Below are 18,151 nucleotides of genomic sequence, written 5' to 3' on the forward strand. Positions count from 1 at the left end.
ACAGGTTGGGGCCTGTTGGTTAACAAGTATGTCAAGTTTTAAAGTCATATGTTGATGGACTATGAAAATATTTTAGGTGGTATGCAAACATTAAAGTAATTCTAAGTCAAAAAGGGGCATAATTCTTTAAAAAATGCTTATAAGTTTAAAACCCCCCTTTCCCGTGTACAGCTTGGGGGCAAAGTTGGTTTTAAAAGTGTTAGGAGAGTTTTAAATCAAAGAAAATGATAGGAGGGGTAAAGGCAAACGAAACAAAGATTTGGAGAGTTTTAAACCCCATTAAAATATTAAGATTGTATGTTTTTTGTAAGGTATTTATTGATCATGTGGAATGCTTTCATTTAGTTACACAACAATCTATGACATAAATCTTTTTATTATAATCAAGTCTTCATGTCAGTATCATCTTCTGTTTCCCCACTTAATTTAAATGCAAGTCTGGTTAAATGCCGTCTGCGAACTCTCTGTTTACATGAGGGACAGAGTTTATCCCCCTCAAACACTTTTCTCCAACAGTCCATACAACAAATATGTTCACACTGAGATATAAATGGTAACTTAGCAGACTTCTCACATGAACAGCATGTATATCCTGAAATGTGAAGTAAAAACACTGATATTTGGACAGTTAATAAATGATAGAAGCCTGTTCCATTGTAAGCATTAAAATAAGCTTATACAGTTTCTAAAATGTATTATATCAAAGTCATGATAGTATGATTACAAAGATTCAAGAAATGAAAATCTTTTTACTTGATGTTACACAGTTGCTATGGATACTATGATTCCAATACTTATTATACATATTTAAGGTCTGAAAAAAAAACCAACATAATTTGAGCCACGTCGCTACAAAACCAACATAGTGCGTTTGTGACCAGCATGGATCCAGACCAGCTTGCGCATCCGCGCAATCTGATCAGGATCCATGCTGTTCACATCAGTTACCCTACTTGTAATAGGGTTGGTAAGCAAACAGCATGGATCGTGATCAGACTGCGCGGATGCACAAGCTGGTCTGGATCCATTCTGGTCGCAAATGCACTATGTTGGTTTTGTCATGACACAGCTCATTTGTTGTTCTAGTTTTATTGGTACTCTCCAAACTAGCATGTAAACACTTTTTAAAAGATTATTACAATACCCTTTATATAAGACATTTTGCTTTTTAAGTTATTTTTTATTTTGTTTTTGGGTTAAAAAATATCTCAGTAGTTGGGCCGGGGCTAAAGGTGACCCTTTGTAGGTGAAATAGTCACAGCATAAACACTATTTTTGTTTTATTTACTTTAGGGAGTCCTAAAACATGGGGAAAATTTTTAACCCCGAAAACCTGTTTGGGCCAAAAAATTTTGGTTTTTTTAAAACCTTTTATTTTTTCCCCTAGGTGAAAATTGCGGGAACTTTTAAATCAGTCCCAAGGGGTTTTTAAAATCTGAAACCCGTCTGACGGGCTTTTTCTTAAATTTTTTTCCCCTTGGGGGGCTTTATTTCCCCCTTTTATTGAGGTAGATGGTTTTTATGTTTACTATAATTCCCTTGTCGGGGCCCGAATTTTTTCTACTATGTCTTTTGTATTTTTTTGGGAAAACAAACAAAGAAATACATTCAAAGGAAATAAACAAATCAATAAAATTAAAAGAAGCTTGTTGGGCTTTTACAATGGTATTATAATTTTTTTTATATTTCCTATGGTTTAACATATATTTTGTTACAAAGCACAAAGATCATAAAATGACTGAACATTAGCTATATTACCAGACTCATTACCCGACTGTATCGAGCTAATGAACTAAATGTGAAGACAAACAATAAGACATCAGCATACCATAAAAATATTATAACTGTTTGCCAATACTGGCATGCGAGCAGTTCCCGTACAAAAATCATAGTTTCTTAAACATTATTTTTTATTACGCTCACTCACCAAAGTTTGAATTTTACACATTAATACTCGGCTCGTCACACAAATCATGGAAATTCCATCATGTTCTAAACATAGAATAACCCTTACTATTGAGGCCTCATATGGGGTACCCCAAAATTTTCTTTAAATTTTTTTAAGAAAAAAGTAGTTTCCCCAATAAAAAATTTAACCCCTTTTAAAATCCCTTTTTTTAATTTTCGCCCCATTTTTCATTTACAATTGTTGAACAGACCATTATCTAAGAGATAAATAGATGTAATTCAGGAAATAGAAAATAGACTAAACGCGTATATCTATTACCCAGTACCGTTACCCCCAACACATTCACATGCGATGGCATGCTTGTGTGCATGATATTTTACGCATCAAAGCCATAAAATTATTTTATATAGTAATATTGGTCAAAATTCTGATAATTAAACAAGTTTTCATCACATTGCCTACTTATTTGTAAACAGGTGGTATTAGTGGAAAACCCTTTAACAAGCCTCACGTGTAAGTATTTTTGCGCATGCGCGCAAGAACGGATTCCCTCAGAGAAAACAAGGTCACGTTTTGACGAAGCACAGGTGAAAGTGATTTAAAATGAGACTTATTATACGTACTGCCGAACTGTCGCTTAGATTTTGTCTCGTTTATGTATCTGCTTGATTTGAAATGAATTTTTGAAGAATGCAAGTAAAAATCAAGCGTTTAAATGAAAAATATGGGTACTGCTTCTGTACGGGAACTGCTCGCATGCCAGTAGGGGCACCAAGTTTGGGAAGAATTATCACTGTGACACATATTTGATTATGGTGGTTAATGGCTGTAATTAAAGATGTAGCCCGCAAGTTACAAAACAGGTTCATCCGTTATGTAAAAAGACACAGGTCAAGATGTTTATGCAATTTTATCAAAACCAGAACGATTCATTTCATTTTCGCATTCCTAAATATACTACTAAATACAGCTGGTAAAATACAGTGTTTTCTCCTACATGTGCCAGAAATATCTCGTAAATTTAAAACAAGAAACATGGCAATGCCATGAAACCAGGTTTTCAATTATCACCATTGTAGATAAATATGTTGTATTTGAAATACAAATACAAGCAACAAACAATGTAACTATGTGCAATGTAAAACATGAATAATGTAGGAGGAATTGCCACAGAGGAAGTGTTCACTATAATTATATTCTGTATAAGGAAACTAGAACTCCGCGAGTCGGATGTGTCGCCTTGTGAACAATGTAGTTTAGGAGAAATGGCCAGGACAAAAATGAAATATGAAAAATAACAAAGGGCAATAACTAAAAAAATAATAAGTGCAGAGCAGCAGTTTCTGTGCACTGCACTTCTTATCAATAAGATCTATCATTCTATGATGTTTCAAGTCCATAGCTTTCATACTTGAGGAGAAATGACAAGGACAAAATTAAAGTATGAAAATAAACAAAGGGCAGTAACTCAAAAAATAATAAATGCAGAGTACCTGTTCTTGTGCACTGCACTTCTTCTTAATAAGACCTATCATCCTATGAAGTTTCAAGTCCATGGCTTTTATACATTAGGAGAAATGGCCCGGACAAAAATAAAGTATGAAAATTAACAAAGGGCAATAACTCAAAAATTAGGAAGTGCAGAGTACCTGTTCTTGTGCACTGCACTTCTTCTTAATGAGATCTATCATCCTATGAAGTTTCAAGTCCATAGCTTTTTTAGTTGAAGAGAAATGGCCCGGACAAAATTAAAGTATGATAAACAGGATTTTCAATGTTAATGTCACTGTGACCTTGACCTTGGAGCCAGCCATGCGGAACATGCGTTCTGCACGTCATCTTGATGTGGTAAACATTTGTCTGAAGTTTCATCAAAATTCTTCAAAGGGTTGAAGAGTTACAGAGCGAACAGGATTTTCAATGTTAATGTCACTGTGACCTTGACCTTGGAGCCAGCCATGCGGAACATGCGTTCTGCACGTCATCTTGATGTGGTAAACATTTGTCTGAAGTTTCATCAAAATTCTTCAAAGGGTTGAAGAGTTACAGAGCGGACAGGATTTTCAATGTTAATGTCACTGTGACCTTGACCTTGGAGCCAGCCATGCGGAACATGCGTTCTGCACGTCATCTTGATGTGGTAAACATTTGTCTGAAGTTTCATCAAAATTCTTCAAAGGGTTGAAGAGTTACAGAGCGGACAACAATTTCGTTTGACGCCCGCCCATCCGAATTTTCAATGTTAATGTCACTGTGACCTTGACCTTGGAGCCAGCCATGCGGAACATGCGTTCTGCACGTCATCTTGATGTGGTAAACATTTGTCTGAAGTTTCATCAAAATTCTTCAAAGGGTTGAAGAGTTACAGAGCGGACAGGATTTTCAATGTTAATGTCACTGTGACCTTGACCTTGGAGCCAGCCATGCGGAACATGCGTTCTGCACGTCATCTTGATGTGGTAAACATTTGTCTGAAGTTTCATCAAAATTCTTCAAAGGGTTGAAGAGTTACAGAGCGGACACAATTTCATTTGACGCCCGCCCATCCGCCCAGCCGCCCATCCGCCCGTCATACCCCAATCTAATAACCAGGATTTTCAAAATTGAAAACCTGGTTAATAAAATAATTATAAGGAACAAATATCATTCTCAGTTTTAAACTTACACTTTACATTAAATTTTAATATTGAGTAAATAAACATAAAGAAAACATATATTTGAAGTTTCATACCGAATTTGTACCATCCTCTACTTTAACACGCTTTGATGCACTCTCTACAAAAATGATTAAAAGAAATTTGTTTAAATGCTTAGTTTAAAAGCCAACCAGTAATGATACCTCAAGCAAACAATGTTATTTTTTAAGCATAAAGTTTAAGTCACATAATTATGTCAATTTTATAAAATGTCAAGAACAGTGACAAAAATTTTACATGAATACTGTATTAATGTTTTATTCTAGCTGTTTGGTTTAAAGTCACACTGTAATGGTCATCCAGGGATTTGCCAGCATTTCTGGTGTAGGAAGGCCTTAGATACTCTCCATGCATTATTTCAGGCGCAAGTGTAACTACTGACCTTCTTACAGCTCCCTACATACCTTCCTTACTTTAAAGTTTAAAACCCAATCTAACAAACATATCAATTTCTAACACAAAGATGAAAAATTATACAAAATATCTTACTTCAAGTGTGATTCATACTCATGACGTTATAAACATGAACTTAAAAACAATGCTCTTGACAACTGAGCAAATGAACCCATTCTCTAACCAACTGTTGTATTTGAAATTATCAAATGTATGTGAGCATGTAACTAATTATTGAACAACATGGTGACAGTAACATCTTACTTGAATGATCACTTTCTGGAAACATTGACATACAGGTGTTAAACATTTAATTGAAATGTATTCATAAGTAGAAAGATAAATCATAGATAAAGCGTACCATGACAGGCTATATAGTCCTGTAATCTTTTCTTGTTTACAGTGTCCTCTGCTTTATAACCTGTTGCTAACCCAGTTAGTTCCTGACACATTATGTGAAAATGCTCTTTATGTTTAGCCCTTACAAATCTGTAAAATTCTGGGGGAAAAAAGTGTCTTTTATCATAACTAAATAAAGAACAGTACGTGCTTAGTTTATGTTATAAATGACTGTTGTTTACATCATTTGCATATTGTGATAAGTCAGTGAAATATTTAATTGCAATGTTTTCTTCTTTACTTTTTTTATTTTCTGGTTGGGTTTAAATTAAAACTAGAAATGAAATGTTCACATGGCAACATATATTAAGCTTTTATATACATATATATATTTATAGAGAACCTAAAAAGATGCCCCTATGTGTCATATTTCAGAAACATGCGAAGACCAGACAAACCCCAAGTAGAACCACTGACCTTCTGTAAGCTAGCTTAATAGAATCCAAGTTTCTTGTGTTTTGTTGGGTTAAGTCACATCAACACTGTAAAAGTCTTACAATATTTTGCCAATAACATGAACAAACATGTAAAAAACCTTCTATAATCCGGAAACCTTTCTAATCCGAACTTTTCTTCTGGTCCGGACAAGTTCGGACTAGACAGGTTCCACTGTAACATGAAATATCGGAATAATGTAACTTTTATTATGTTTTACTTGCAAACAGATGATGTTTGGCTGTATCATCTGTGAAGAGTGTAGCCAGAACTTCTATAACTTTATCTATATCTTCAGTCTTCTTATACTCCACCAATGCTCGTGAGAACATCTTATAGGAATCTCCACTTAGTGTGCTCTTCACCTTAAATTGGAGATTTTAACAATAACACAAAATATTGAAGAGTTTCAATAGTTCTAGCATCTTATGTCTCTGGTTATATACAAGTATCAACAATTTTTATCCATACCAGATAATAAAGTCATCAAGCATTGGTTTTAACTACAAGTATATAGTACTCCCCAACAGGTACCTGGTAACAAAAGGGTTAATTACTCTGTATTAATTACAATCAAGACAGTTTTTTTTCTACCCATTGTTTTGTTTCAGCATTCTTTCTTTTCTACAGGCACAAAAAAACACACAAGAATATCATAGAAAACAGTATATACCTCTGCAATATAACTTTCAGCCGAGTTCAGATGTGACATTGAAACTTTAGAAGATACCTCTGTACTCTCCTGTATTATAGGTGCTGATTCACTGGCACGTTTCTGTTATAATATATAGACATTTATATTATTTACTGCTCCTGTAAAATCATTTTATTTCATGTTTAATTGTGTTTTATCTTCATTTTTTATCTTTGTCAGTACTTCAGATATTCAACTAAACACACTTAACGTATTTGATCATTGCTTTACTCTCAAGTACAGTGTTAGTCAAAAGAATCATCTCAAAAAAGGAAAAAAAAGAATATTCAAAATTTTGTTCTTTAATTAAATTGTGAAATATAAAAAAGCCCTGATCACATAAAGTGTAAAATGAAATATTTTGACAAAACTCTATTATGGAAAAGAATTCCTACAAGTGGTTTGCTTGTTTTTCAATCCATATATTGTATTGTAAAATGATACATATTTTGTAAATTTGCAAAATGTCTTGTTTGTTTATCTGTTTATTTACATCAACTTCAACATTTTAACCCTATCTTGTCAGCTGTTCTTCCAAAATGGATAATTAACCAGTAATTACAAACATACTACTAATTCCATACGATTTCTGAATCAGTGGTAAGAGACAGCTAGAGTCTATGACCCAGATCTATTGTCAGGGAGAAATTTCGCATTGCCTAATGATCAAACCCATCACAGCTGACTAGCAAATCTGATGTTCTCCCTTCTGAGCTAAACAGGCAGACAAATTAAACAACATAATTATGATATTTTTAAGCAACAACTAAGTTGATATGCCATGCTATAAAACTGAATATTGTTCTACTAACTTAATTTTTTATTTTCTTTTTCTTGTATTCAGGATGGAATGTTTTACCTTTATTACAATTTTCTTTTTACTTTGCTGCTTTCTTAATGCACCACTTGCTGAGCTTTGTTGTAAAGATGGTAACTGAAATATAAATTCATGCCATGTAAAAAAAATATTTTCATTATATACTAGTATCTAATTTTGTATATATATGTATACTCCATGTATTTCATGATTAAATGTTATCCTTAGTGCAGAAATGAAAAGATTGTGGGAGAAATGCTACTGTCTTTGATTTTTTTAATAATTAAAAATAGAAGTGATTTATTGACAAGAAGTCTCATCTGGAATATCAATTCAGCTTTCATTGATTAATGACTAGTCTGGGTCACACTTGATGCTTCTAGGTCTTGCAGTATGAGTCCAGATATTTTGGCAAGGTTTTACATCACACTGAGACACTGTAAAGGTCATATTGTAACTTTCCAAATTGCAACAACAATGCTATTTAACAAAGTGATAAACAAGATTGCATTTGAGAAAAATGCTATGCCACCGCATTAATACAACACTAAATAGTAGTGTAGGAACAGATTTTTTTGTTTCTAGACAATTTTGAAGATTGTCATAATGCATAGATCCCTGACCTATCTTATTCTTATTATCAGATTAGTGGTTAAATCTGTTGTTAACTCAATAAAAGATCAGAGTATGAATATATCAATGCACTCAAGTCTAGTGAATTTGGTGGTGAAGGTCATATTTCACACAGCCTAAATTTCATGACTTCATCAAAGGACAACACAGTAAGACACTTTGTCAAAATCTAGGTCAGATGAAATCAAAGTTCACTTTACATCTTAATCTGTGCACATGGTTCAAATTTCATAGCTGTACACCAAAGGACAAGAAAGTAGGTCACATCATCAAAATCTAGGTCACCTGATATCAAAGTTTAATTTTACAACAAAAACTGTACACATGGTCAAAATTTCATTGCTGCGCATCAAAAGACAAGAAAGTAGGTCACTGTCCCCTTGGGCAAGGCAAAATTTTGGACCCAAGAGTTTAATTCAAAACAATCTTGATACAGGTCCACGAAACAACATTTCAAGTCAAATATCAAAGCTGTAGCTTTCTCCCATTCAGAAAACATTTGTTTTATTTTCTGTTTTTACTATGTGTACATAATGAGAATCACTGCCCCCGGGCAGGGCCAATTTGACACCTTGGGAAAAATTTGAACAACTTTGGTAGAGGACCTATAGATGATATAATATAGCAAACATCAAAGCATCAATGCCTTGAAATTTCAGACAAAAATATTTTTTATTATTTTACTATATGTACATAATGAAAATCAATGACCCCCGGGGCGGGGACAATTTTGACCACAGGGCTATAATTTGAACAATCTTGGTAAAGGTTCACTTCGCAAAATCATATGCCATATATTTAACCTCTAGCCTTTATCAATTCAGAGAAGAAGATTTTTCAAGTTTTTGCTTTTTACATATAAGGAAAACTATCGCCTCTGGGGCAGGGCAATTTTAACACTAGGGGCATAATTAAAACAACTTTAGTAGAGGACCCATAGATGATATTATATACCAAATATCAAAGCTCTAAGCCTTGTACCTTCAGACAAGAAGATTTTTTAATTTTTTACTATATGTACATAGTAAAAATCAATGACCCCTAGGGGTGGGGCCAATTTTGACCCCAGGGCTATAATTTGTACAATCTTGTCAGATTATTATGCAAAATATCTAAGCTCTAGGCCTTTTGGGTCTTTACAAGAAGATTTTTTAAATTTATTCTTATAATTCCTTTTGGTTGCCATGGCAACCAGATTTCTGCATGGAATGAAATTCTTTGAACAACTTTGGAAGCCCTTCACCCAAGGATCAATCCTGCCAAGTTTGGTTGAAATTGGACTAGTGGTTTTTCACAAGAAGATTTTTTAAGTTCACTATATAATCTATATAACACACACACACACAAACAAACAAACACACACACACACACACACAGATGCTGCGGTGGCATAAAAATTTCCATGTTGCAGAAATTGTTAAAGTGGCATTACGTCCATCCAAGGATAAATAGCGAGGCTCATGTTAAACATTCTAACTTATCAAGTGTGGTTCAAGTGATGAAAAGAGAGGGGGAGTCTTTGATATTTTTAACAATTTTATATTTTACTCTTAATATCTTTTGCCATAACTTTTATAACTAGAACTATCACTAAATGTGATTAATACCCCCACAAGTCTGCTTCGGAAATGAGGATGTTACTAGTAACAGAATACCTTGTAAAAGAATTGAAACATAGAGTTATGGTTGTGGGCAATTAAAGATAATTGTGGTTCATGTATGTTGCATTTCCTTTCAATGTGGTTGGCCATTGATGAAGTTTAATTGAAATACTCTGTAATAAGTCCAGAAAGACAAAGAAAAAGAACAAAGGGCAATAACTCTATAAATACTGAAGATAGAGTTATAGTTCTTGCGCATTGCACTTCCTCTTATTGTGCTTGACCATTGTATGAACTTGTTTTAAATTCCAACCAGTACGTTTTAAGTTATGCTCTGGACAAGGAAAAGTATCAAAGGGCAGTAACTCTGTATTTTGTCAAAATGGAGTTATGGCTCTTGTGCACTGCACTTCCTTTGAATGTCCTTGACAACTGTATGAAGTTGTACTGAATTCCAAACAGTAGTTTTCAAGTTATGCTCTGGACAAGGAAAAGTAACAATGGGCAATAACTCTGTAATTAGTCAAGATGGAGTTATGGTTCTTGTGCACTGCACTTTCCCTTATTGTGCTTGACCATTGTATGAAGTTGTTTTGAATTCCAACCAGTAGTTTTCAAGTCATGCTCTGGACAAGGAAAGGTAACAAAGGGCAGTAACTCTGTAATTAGTCAAGATGGAGTTATGGTTCTTATGCACTGCACTTCCTCTCAATGTGCTTGACCATTGTATGAAGTTATACTGAATTCCAACAATAAGTCTTCAAGTTATGGTCCGGACAAAAGAAAGCAATGGAAAAGTAACAAAGGGCAATAACTCTGTAATTAGTCAAGATGGAGTTATGGTTCTTGTGCACTGCACTTCCCCTTATTGTGCTTGACCATTGTATGAAGTTGTTTTGAATTCCAACCAGTAGTTTTAAAGTCATGCTCTGGACAAGGAAAAGAATCAAAGGGCAGTAACTCTGTAATAAGTCAAAATAGAGTTATGGTTCTTGTGCACTGCACTTCCTCTCAATGTGCTGGACCATTGTATGAAGTTATAATGAATTCCGACAATTAGTCTTCAAGTTATGGTCCAGACAAAAGAAAGCAATGGAAAAGTAATAAAGGGCAATAACTCTGTAATTACTTTAGATAGAGTTATGGTTCTTATGCACTGCACTTCCTCTCAATGTGCTTGACCATTGTATGTAGTTAAATTGAATTCCAACCATTAGTCTTCAAGTTATGCTCCGGACAAAAAAAAGAAGGCAATTGAAAAGCAACAAAGGGCAATAACTCTGTAATTACTTTAGATAGAGTTATGGTTCTTGTGCACTGCACTTCCCCTTAATGTGTTTGACAATTGTATGAAGTTGTTTTGAATTCCAACCAGTAGTTTTCAAGTTATGCCACGGACAAGGAAAAGTAACAAAGGACAATAACTCTGTAATTAGTCAAGATAGAGTTATGTTTCTTACGCACTGCACTTCCTCTCAATGTGCTTGACCATTGTATGTAGTTATATTGAATTCCAACCATTAGTCTTCAAGTTATGCTCCGGACAAGGAAAATGCAACGGACAAAAAAAAAAGCAATGGAAAAGCAACAAAGGGCAATAACTCTGTAATTACTTTAGATAGAGTTATGGTTCTTGTGCACTGCACTTCCCCTTATTGTGTTTGACAATTGTATGAAGTTGTTTTGAATTCCAACCAGTAGTTTTCAAGTTATGCCCCGGACAAGGAAAAGTAACAAAGGGCAATAACTCTGTAATTAGTCAAGATAGAGTTATGGTTCTTGTGCACTGCACTTCCTCTCAATGTGCTTGACCATTGTATGTAGTTATATTGAATTCCAACCATTAGTTTTCAAGTTATGCTCCGGACAAGGAAAATGCAACGGACGTCTGGACCGACCGACCGACCGACCGACCGACCGACCACCGGGTGACTCCTATATACCCCCCCAAACTTCGTTTTTGGGGGTATAATAATTTGTAATATATAGTTAATTCTCCTCAACTTTACAGAATAAGCATAATGTTGCTTTAAATATACTTTCTTTGCATGAAGTGATAACTTGAACAAAATGCAGGAATTAAGTCATGTCTAATGGTGAGGGTGCAGTATAAAGTCACCAGTAAAAGTAGAACTCAAACCTGACACAACAATCATAACTTTATAAATACAAATTTGGTGCTGATGAATACTTTCTAGCTGGAAGTCAAAAAAAATATGAAATTTCTGGTTTGAATAGCCCAAAAATTATAAATTTTCAAGTTTGAAATGACAAAAATTATAAACGTTCCAGTTTGAAATGACAAAAATTATAAACTTTCTTCTTTGAATTGCTCAGAAGTTATAAACTTTCTAGTTTGAATTGCCCAAAAGTTATAAACATTCTAGCGTAAATTGCCAAATAATTTCAATTATACTCTGATAAACCAGATTTCTTCAATTTATCCAATGTTTATCAAAACTGCAATGTAGGCTTATAAAATTATTGGAACTATTTTTGCAATGCAACTGTCTGGATAAGTCCGACTTTAGCAACATTCAATACAGATACACAAACAGACCAGAAATATCTTACCGGTGATGTAGGCAATCTTTCTTCTTGACATTTCTGATAAATAAATCAAAATAACTTTATTATGGACACATTTTATAAAATTTAAGATATGTAGTTCAAAGACTTTTAGTCAAACAAGATTTTCATTTTGAAAGAAACCATTACCAGTTTATTAACCTAAACAATCAGATAAAACTAACTCCTTTGTTTTGCTATTTTGTTAACTAGTTTTGCTTTTTTGATTTATATGTATGATAATAAATTATTGTTGTTTAACTTTATCATATTTATTCGGTGATAAAAAACATAGATATGTTAACGGCCAATAGTGTTGAATAAAATCATTTACTTTTCTTCATGATCTTAAATCTGTCCTAATTTTAATAAAAGATAAAATAAAAGGTTCATTATCATTATTTCTAAATGAAGACATATTATTATGATCTCCATATTAATGATATAAAACAAACATACCTCTGAATGATCAAGAGCAGAAAACAAGCTTTTCTGTGATGATGATGAAGCTGACCTCCCTGCACTTTGATACTGTTCTCTTAACTTGTCATTACTAACAGATTCACCTGTCATATACACAATCAAACTTCATTGTGCTTCCAGATTAATTCAAATTTTTATGAAAATGAAGAAAATGTTTAATAAACTAGAAATGTGTCCAGGGATGAACAACCTTAATGTGTAGATGGTAGTAAAAGAAGGAATTTTTTTGACACGGGTGCCCCCACACTCCACCTATTTGTCAATCTTATGTCTCTAGGTCAAATAATTTTTTTGGCTACATGTGCCCAAGTTGAAAACTAAAAATCTTTTATAAAGTAAAGGGCAAATACTACAAATACTGAATAAATCCACAAGAAAACCCCAAGGTGCATAAGTACACATGCTGACCAACATTCTTGTAAACTTTCAGGCCTACAGGTCATAAACTTTTTGAGTTACGTGCAACACAAGTTAAATATTGTAAATTTTTACTAAGTCAAGGGCATTAACTCTAAAAATACTAAATATATCCACACAAAAATACCCAGGTGCACAACAACACATGCTGATCAACATTCCTGTAAGGTTTCATGACTCTATGTCAAATATTTTTTAAGTTACTTGCGACACAATTTAAGTTTAAGCAAAATCTGCCATCCGGTTTAAGAGGAGTTGCGTTCACAAGATTTCGGGACGTACGGACAGACGGACACTCGGACGGACAAGAGCAATGCTATATGCTCCCACTCTGTGGGGGCATAAAAATTGAAAAAAGTAAATTCAATCATATCTGGCATTAAATATACAAATCATCAAATGTACTGTGAATAATGAAGCAATTCTTTTTACTTTAAGACATATTTTATATTTTTGAATATTTATACACTTATATATGGGCATCTGATGTAATTTATTGAATGCCAGCTATGGCATTAATTTGTCTAGATGCCAGCAGTATAAAACCATGCTAGCATGCAAATCCATGAAATCTAGAGTTGATAAAATTAAGCTGCAATCTAACAGAAAGTCCACTGTATAAAAGCGAATAACTGAATACAGAATGATAAACAAATAACATAATTAAAAGGAACACAGAGTATTTTTAGGTCCACATTATCTGATATCTGATGAAGAAAGAACACAGGTATGCCTAAATATTTTAATGTCCCTCCTTTTATTAATATTAAACATTTCTACTAAAATTTGCAAGTCAACAATAAGACACATGAAAATTCATCTCAGTGACCTATACATTTGAAAACTGTAATACCCGCTCTAGATTCTGAAGAGACTTGCTATAGGGTAAACTATAATAAATAGTAACTAAACAATTGAAAATCTCAGATCAAATAGCATTTCAAATTAAAATAAAGTTATTGATACCTCTATGTTTTAAGCTTGGTACATGTTGCATCACAGCATGTGCTGGTTGAACACCACTTGGTCCGGCATGTCCTGATCGTGTAATAGTTGGCATAAAGTAAGCACCGTGAGAACTAGAGGACACTGACCTCTTGGGTGGTTTCGGAGCTGGCATCTGGCAAAACAAAACAAAATTTCTTCTGTATTTTCTGTCTTCATAATATCATATGATAAAAATAAATCTTATACTTGTCATTTACTATAGTGTTGCCAAGGGCAACATGTCCAGCCTGCAGTCACATCTGACCTTGAGGTTTGACTTTCTGCTTAAACCTAGTCAAACGGTTCTTGCTTGGACACATCATCTCATGATTGATTCTGAACATTTGTGCCAGGTTATTTGAAACTTCACCAGCTAGTGATAAAGTTATGGTGCAGACAAGCTATTTGAGACCATTTAATTTACATTTGACTTTAAAGTAATACCTTTACCTTTGACTAAGCCACATGGTTCTTGCGCATGACACAGCATGTCATGATGTTGAACATTTGTGCCAGGTTATTTGAAATTTAAACAGCTAGTGATAAAGTTATGGTGCTGACAAGCTGTCAGACCAAAATTTGCATTTGACCTTGAAGTAAGAACTTGACCTAGCCACACAATTCTTGGGCGCAACACACCATCTAATAATGTTAAATATTGTGCCAGGTTATTTGAAATTACAGAAGCTAGTGATAAAGTTATAGTGCAGACAAGCTGTTTGAGACCATTGTTTTGCATTGGACCTTAAAGTATGACCTTGACCTAGCTGCACAGTTCTTGGGCGCAACACACCGTCTCATTATTGTGAACTTTTGTGTTATTTGAAATTATGCCTACTAATGACAGAGTAACGTCCTGGACAAGCATAATCCACACACACACACACACACACACACACACACACGCACATACACTAAACTGCCATTGTGATAACTATGTCAAGCTCACCACAAGCAAGCTTGACATAAAACTTCCTTCACAAACATACCAAACTTGTTTACTCACAGCGAGTCAAATTCCTTACCAGTAAACAAAATTATTTTTGTTGGAATTTACTTTTATGACAAATATGTAAATGTTTTCTCTTTTATTTAAGAACATATCACAACTAGAACTTTATCCATGATATAGGGGGGGGGGGGGGGCTATGGATGCGTCTACATTCCGCTGTTTTGTACATCTACAGACTGACAGCATGATGGGCATAAAAACCTGGTTTTTTTTCCCTTTTATTCAGTTATATCTCAAGCAGCATCCATCATTTGTTTATTTCATATAAATGTATTATGGACCACACTTAATACCATTCATAATGAAAGTTCTACTGGACAGCTACAATATCATAGCATAATAGTAGAGTAAGAATTATACATAAAATAATTATTTCCATCCAAGGAATTATCAACGTGTACCATTTTCTCAGCTGTTTTAAAGAACACCATCACATCTTTGAGAGCTAAACCAAAGGCATCATACTTGTTTACATGAGGTCTGACCCACACTGGTAGTTGTCTCACCGCATCAGGATTGGCAAACCTGAAATATATAATAGCTTAAATGACTAGGGCAGTAAACTTTTGAAACATTTTGAAGAAAACATAAACTTTCTGCTGTAGTCTTATTCTTGGAACTAACATGTACATTGAAACTTTGTTCGCTTGAACTCGGATCGCCCGAATACCTCCCTTTGCTCGAACTCAATGCCCAGTCCCAGCAAAATTCCTACAAAATATATATGGTTCTACCTCGAATCGCTCGAACACCCATCGCTCGAACTCGCGAACCTGATCTCTGGTCCCTTTGGCAGAAATATAGTGTAAATCACACCTTTTCGGTTGAACACAAACAGACAACAAAAGTTGCGGGTCGGCATGTTCTAAATAATTGACAGTCGGCGACACATGATTTTAACACCTCGGGATCGTGACAAAGGCAATAATGGTTAATTGATACAAAATAAAAGGTGTTGTAACCAATTTGTTTGTTATGATAAAATTGTATATTTGTCGTCTTTAGTAACGATAAAAAGGAAATAACTCCTCAAATGCTCAAAAGTCAATAAATAAATGATGTTTACCCGGACAGCTTTAATTACAACCGTGGTTCATGTATCGTGAATTGTAACAGTGCAATCTATGTATAGAATGATACTTGTACCTTTGTTTAATTTAGTAAATGACTACAAATAGATGCTGCTGTAAAATGTTATTTTAATATTTTATTAATTCACTGCTTAAAATAAATTCATCCCATATAAAACATATAAATACATTTTGAACATTGTTCACAGTTTGGATAATGATGGCCCAATCAAACTCAACCAATTACAATATGCATGAATATAGATAAACACAGTGTACCGTCAATACTGTTTTCAAAAGGATAATAATTCTAAATATGTCGTATTCTACAAACAGGTGTACAAACAAACAATTATATTGAAGTTTTTATCATTTGACTGATGTAAGCTGGAAATCCTTTAGGCCTATGTTCTATGTAATAATAGTTCAACCTTGGTTGGCTCGAACTACTGATCTCTCCAACAAATTTGCACAGGCCCTTCGAGTTTGTGCGAACGAAGTACGACTGTATTTATGACATATGTAAAAATGAGTAGGTCCTCACAGCTGTTCATCCAAAGTCATAACATAACTTTACCTGGTATCACAGAGAATAATAGCACCAAAGTCTTCCTTATGTCTAATCACTCTGCCTATAGCCTGATTCACAGCCCTGGAAGCTTGTTGTTTGTACCATTCTTTCCCTGACAAACTCTGAAATCATGCAGAAATAACCGTTTTTCATGGTAGGCAAATTCAACAATCTCTATAATAATGAAAAACTTACATTCTCAGGCCATCCTTAAAAAAATCTTTGTTTGCAGTAACCCAACCCAGAATTTTCAAGGTGGGTAGGTAGGTCGATTTTATTTTTTTTTTATTGAATCGTACTCCCAAATAAACATGGAATTTCAAAATGCTGGACAATATATGCTTTGATAATCTGGTAACAATTAATAAATTGATAACTGAATTCTAATTTAATAAGACCTACATTTTATTTCTTCTATTAACCTTTAAAAGAACGAAAACAAAGCACAAGGCATAATTTTTTGATTCAAAAATATTTTTTTTTATCCAGACCATGAAAAAATTTTTTGAGTAGGGGTCGCGTTACTGCAAACAAACCTTTTTTTAGGATGGCCTCACTGGATGTTTCCCCTGCAAATATTTTGACAAGATATAAATTCATTACACAAACAGTGAAAAAACCCTACAAACAAAGAATATAAAATTTCAAAAGAGGGAAATAATTATATGTGTGAAATTACTCTACACTATTTGAAATTTAACAATAAAAGGTTTTCAACAATTTTAGAAAAATATGACAGACTAATGCACCAGTCTTTTGTTATGATTTACTTCCTTCATAAGAAAAGTGTGGGCAAATCAACCAGGTTTTAACCTTTAGACAACGCTTGACTAAGACGGAATATGGATAGATTTTCATCTCACTTCTAAATGGAGAAACTAGCAACATTTTACTATTGCATTGTTTTTGCCACAGTGAGTAAACTTTTTGAAGGAATTCCTGTGGCCATGTTAAAAGTCACTGCTCTTCTCTAGATGTGGAAGCATGGATAGATTATAAATGAAGATCATGAGCATGCAGATTATAAATTATTTGCTTACACAGCAAAATTAAGATACAAAACCTTTATTTAATAGAAAAAAAACTAATTCTGAAATTTCATCCAGTGGTTTCATATTATTTTAAGCAATTTTTTCATCAAAATTTATAGTAAGGACAGAAGTTTATACTCACCTGAAATCCTTTTTCCTTTCTCTCATCAAGTACTGCATTTTTAGGACAACTTTAGGGTCAAGGGGTAAGGTGGGTAAGGGAGACCTGTTAAAAAACTACAGCCCTTCCATTTATATCAGAGAAATCCAGGCCCTCACTAACCTAAACAAGGCAAATAAAAAACTAATATTTGACATGCAAGCTATCTCTTTGTCTCTAAGTGTTTGGAAGCCTTAGAACCACACACACAAAACACACAAAGTATCATCCTTTTTTTTGTGCTTAAAATCAATTCTTCTTTGATCTTGTTTGTT

At 33.9% G+C, this 18,151-nt stretch overlaps 1 protein-coding gene across 1 annotated transcript; it reads right to left on the bottom strand.

Annotated features, from left to right (window-relative positions):
- Positions 1–383: 383 nt before the first annotated feature.
- On the bottom strand, positions 384–16,810 carry LOC132755633 (regulator of telomere elongation helicase 1-like). Its single transcript, XM_060746525.1, has 12 exons — positions 16,692–16,810; positions 15,446–15,569; positions 14,012–14,165; positions 12,605–12,711; positions 12,152–12,184; positions 7,386–7,460; positions 6,506–6,607; positions 6,053–6,197; positions 5,360–5,497; positions 4,641–4,684; positions 1,759–1,792; positions 384–592 (listed from the first exon to the last, which is right to left on the bottom strand). Exons 2-12 carry the CDS (start codon positions 15,473–15,475, stop codon positions 384–386), a joined length of 1,071 nt encoding a protein of 356 aa, XP_060602508.1. The 5' UTR covers positions 15,476–15,569; positions 16,692–16,810.
- Positions 16,811–18,151: the final 1,341 nt, after the last annotated feature.

The sequence above is a fragment of the Ruditapes philippinarum genome, unplaced genomic scaffold (genome assembly GCF_026571515.1).
Source record: "Ruditapes philippinarum isolate M1 unplaced genomic scaffold, ASM2657151v2 ctg3724_1_1_1_1, whole genome shotgun sequence".
Classification (NCBI taxonomy): Eukaryota; Metazoa; Mollusca; class Bivalvia; order Venerida; family Veneridae; genus Ruditapes; species Ruditapes philippinarum.

Coding starts and splice junctions, on each gene's coding strand:
- LOC132755633 (XM_060746525.1), bottom strand. CDS start 15,475: ATGGTGTTCTTTAAAACAGCTGAGAAAATG. Junction 7,461..12,151: donor AAAGATTGCCTACATCACCG/GTAAGATATTTC, acceptor TTTATATTTCAG/TTACCATCTTTACAACAAAG. Junction 6,198..6,505: donor CTGAAAGTTATATTGCAGAG/GTATATACTGTT, acceptor CTCCAATTTAAG/GTGAAGAGCACACTAAGTGG.